The 3,454-nt window shown below is 33.4% G+C and overlaps 1 protein-coding gene across 5 annotated transcripts in view; it reads right to left on the bottom strand.

Moving 5' to 3' along the window:
- The window catches only part of LOC106459191 (epidermal growth factor receptor substrate 15-like 1), a 44,040-nt gene extending 42,641 nt beyond the window's left edge, over nt 1-1,399 (bottom strand). For 3 of the 5 annotated variants that reach the window (XM_022385623.1, XM_022385625.1, XM_022385627.1), the window contains exon 1: nt 1,335-1,399. In XM_022385623.1, coding sequence (XP_022241331.1) covers nt 1,335-1,361 — 27 coding nt within the window. In that variant the 5' untranslated portion in view covers nt 1,362-1,399. The remainder of the gene's footprint in view (nt 1-1,334) is intronic. The other 2 variants (XM_022385624.1, XM_022385626.1) reach the window with 1 other exon arrangement.
- Between the last annotated feature and the right edge of the window lie 2,055 nt (nt 1,400-3,454).

Raw genomic sequence — 3,454 nt, 5'->3', positions numbered from 1 at the left:
TCCTTACCTTAGGAACTACACTGAATTGTTGGAAAAGGTTCAGAGAAGGGTTACTAGAATGGTGGCTGATAGAAGGATTATTATACGATGAGAGGGTGATATCTCTCGAATTGTTTTCTATTGAAAAAAAGAAGAATTAGGGGGATCTGATTGAGGTGTTCTGATTGTAAAGGAAATTGATAATGTTGATGTATCATCTATTTTATATTTAACAATGAGAATAGTAAGACTGGGGGACACAAATATAAATTTTGGCAAGGTAGGAGTCATTTTAAGCTAAGACAATTTTATTTTTCTAACAAGGTGGTTGGCCTTTGGAATTGGTTGCCTTAAGATGTAGTAGATGCAGTAAATTTAAGGTAGTTTCAGAAAAAAACTTGATAAGTATATGAATGAAAAGGGTTAGGTTTATAATTTCATTATTATTATTTTTTTAATCATTTTAATCTAGTATGAGGATGGAACAGCTGAGATGGACCAATAGGTCCCATGTTTTCCCAAAATATTATGTTATGTTATTACCTTCAGAATGTAGCTCAAAGAAATCAGAGGCCTTTATCTTGTTTCTACACTGGATAACCTAGTAAACTTAAAAATATCATCTCCTACCCTTCTTTTATCAAGAGAAAATAAATTAAGAGATCTTAATCTATACCTATAAGATAACCTTTCCATTTCTAGAATTAATTTAAGTATTTTAGTAGCCCTGCTCTTTCAAATGGGTCAATACACGTTTTTAGATAAGACCAAAGCTGTATGCAGATAGTGAAATATATAAATTCACTATAAAATTCTATTAGCTTTAAAACTAGCAACAGAGTGCTGCTTTCCGCTCCTCAGGCACCAGCCCACTGTCTATAATACTGACCCACAAAAAATGAGTCTCGCAATAGGTCTTAACCTAAATTTGTGTTTGACCTCCTTTAAAACTCTTGGCAATACTTCGTACTCGTAATTGTATGGCCATGAATGGTATGATGCTTTATAAATTTTATATGAAAGTTTATCTACTTTTAAACATCTCTATATTTCTACCTACCACCACAAAACTTATTACTATTACTATTAGTTACATCTAACGTTAATTTATTATTATTAATAACAATAGTAATATATATATATCATGTTGTGATTGACATCAATCATTCAATGATCAACATGATTCAGGTCAAATCTAATATTTCCCATAAAATGCTCAGAGTGAGGAATATTTTCAATATCTTCTCTTGTAAAGTTAGTAATAGTAGTCTTTTTTATTTCACCGCTATTTAATAAAATCATTGGTACAGTGTGGTGAATACCTGTAAATTATTAATACAAATGATAAAGCTTACCTCTGTAGGCGATGGAAGTTCCGCCATTATTATTATGATCGTTATTTACAGCGCTCTCTCGCAGTAAATATCAAAATTATAAAATCAGCCAAATCAGTATCTCAATCGATGAAACTGCAGAAGTATCGTTTCAAAGCCTAATTTATGTTAATATTATAAATATAATAATATATTTCTTTAAAGAACTTTAAGCACTTGAAAAAATTTGACATTTTCATAGCAATTAGTATTAAAATCTTCTCATAATGAATAATGGCCAGATCCATCTAGTGAGCGACATAAAGTGATTGTTGAACTTTGAAAATTTTAAAGTATATTTATGCTATTCTGGGGCAGATACATAATAAGCAAGTATCTTTCCATACGAAATTACAGTTAAACTTGCCTTACCTATTATCATGTTGTCTATTTTAACTGTTGTGGGTTTTCACCACTTTCTCACGTTATATCTTGTCAGGGTATAATAATTGATACACAGAGTGTGCGAAAAATTAAGTAAATGTTCTTATTTCGACCGAAAAATAAGAAAAAAGAAATTGCTTAATGTGACATTACAGCGAATATAGCATACGGCACATAACCGTAATCAACTGATGTAAGGGATACTTTCTTTTGGCATAGCCTGCATCTCACGAGTGAATAATAAGTTGAAAAACTACATAGAAAATTTCCATCTATAAAATTCTTCAACTAATCACATGCAATAATATATATACGCTCTATTATTATAAATTATGTGAAAAGGTAATTAATTCTTCAAGTTTGGAAAAACCTTATCATTTGTATAACTTTGATTCGAGGTATAGATGAAGTTACGAAGTAAAGAATTGTGTGATTTAGTAAGTAGTTTAAAATAGCGTGGATGTAAAAGGATCTAGATGGAGGTATTCCCTCTAATCAAATAATAAAAAAGACATACGGAGAAATCTTGCTAATGTTTCTCGCGACAAAGGTCTGAGAGGTCTAGATATATTTAACTTGAACAGTTTGTTTGTTATTGAATTCGCGCAAATCTACACGAGGTCTGTCTGCGCTAGCCGTCCCTAATTTAGCAGTGTAAGATTAGAGGGAAGGCATCTAGTCATCACCACCCACCAACAAATAGTGGGATTGACCATCACATTATAACGCTCCCACGGCTGAAAGGGCGAGCATGTTGGGTGTGACAGGGATTCGAACCCGCGACTTACAGATTGCAAGTCGAGCGCCCTAACCAAACTTGAACGGCATCTTATACAACACATTGACTAATCGGCCATATCAGATACTTCTATGGTTGAGTTATACCCGTTCCTAATTTTGAGCTACTAGCCACAGAAAGCAAGCCAGTAAGTAGCACTCGGCTGTGTAATGGCTTTTTCTAGCTCTCTGAAACAAATATAAAGATGAACTGTCATTTTGCAATGCAGCCACAGTTGAAAGTGTGGGGCGTGTTCATCTGTAATGTAGCACGAAACGTGGGGTTTCTGATCTGCATCTCAGAGCATGTTAACCTCTTGGCCACGCCAGGCCCGATTTCTAAGAGAATTATTTTACAATATTTCCCTTATGTCAACGTTTTTTCTAATTATTGAATTTTAGAGAAAATGTTAAAAAAAATAATTTTCTAATTCCGATGTGGAAAACAGAGCAGTCACCCACTTTTTAATGTCTTACTATTTTGAATTAGTAACTATAGGGAAGGTAGCCTCTCAGCAACTCCCGAACTACAAGAGACTTGTCCACACCTTTGAACCGAATAACGGGCTGGACTTTCACTTTTATAAAACACCACAATTGAAAGTGTGGAGCATGCTCAGCGGTATCACGTCTCGAACACTGGGCCCTTCCGACTGCAGCCGCGCATGTTACCTACTAAGCAATACACAAGGCCTATTTTCTAAGAAAAATTCTTGCCAATGTCTTTACTATTTCTTGGATTTTAGAAATAATGCTGTGAATAGGTTTGTTTTCTTTTTTTTTATTAATTCAAATGAACAAACAACGAGCACTGAGCAGATAATTATTTGTTTAATGATCCATCGGAATTAAAAAGGCGAGGAATATTAAAGATTTGGAACAATATATATATATATATAAGCTAAGCAAGATATTTATAATAATCCCATGTCTTATAAAAA

The sequence above is a fragment of the Limulus polyphemus genome, unplaced genomic scaffold (assembly GCF_000517525.1).
Source record: "Limulus polyphemus unplaced genomic scaffold, Limulus_polyphemus-2.1.2 Scaffold573, whole genome shotgun sequence".
NCBI lineage: Eukaryota > Metazoa > Arthropoda > Merostomata > Xiphosura > Limulidae > Limulus > Limulus polyphemus.
Note: the sequence above shows the minus strand (reverse complement) of the source record. Positions and strands in the feature narration are given on the sequence as shown.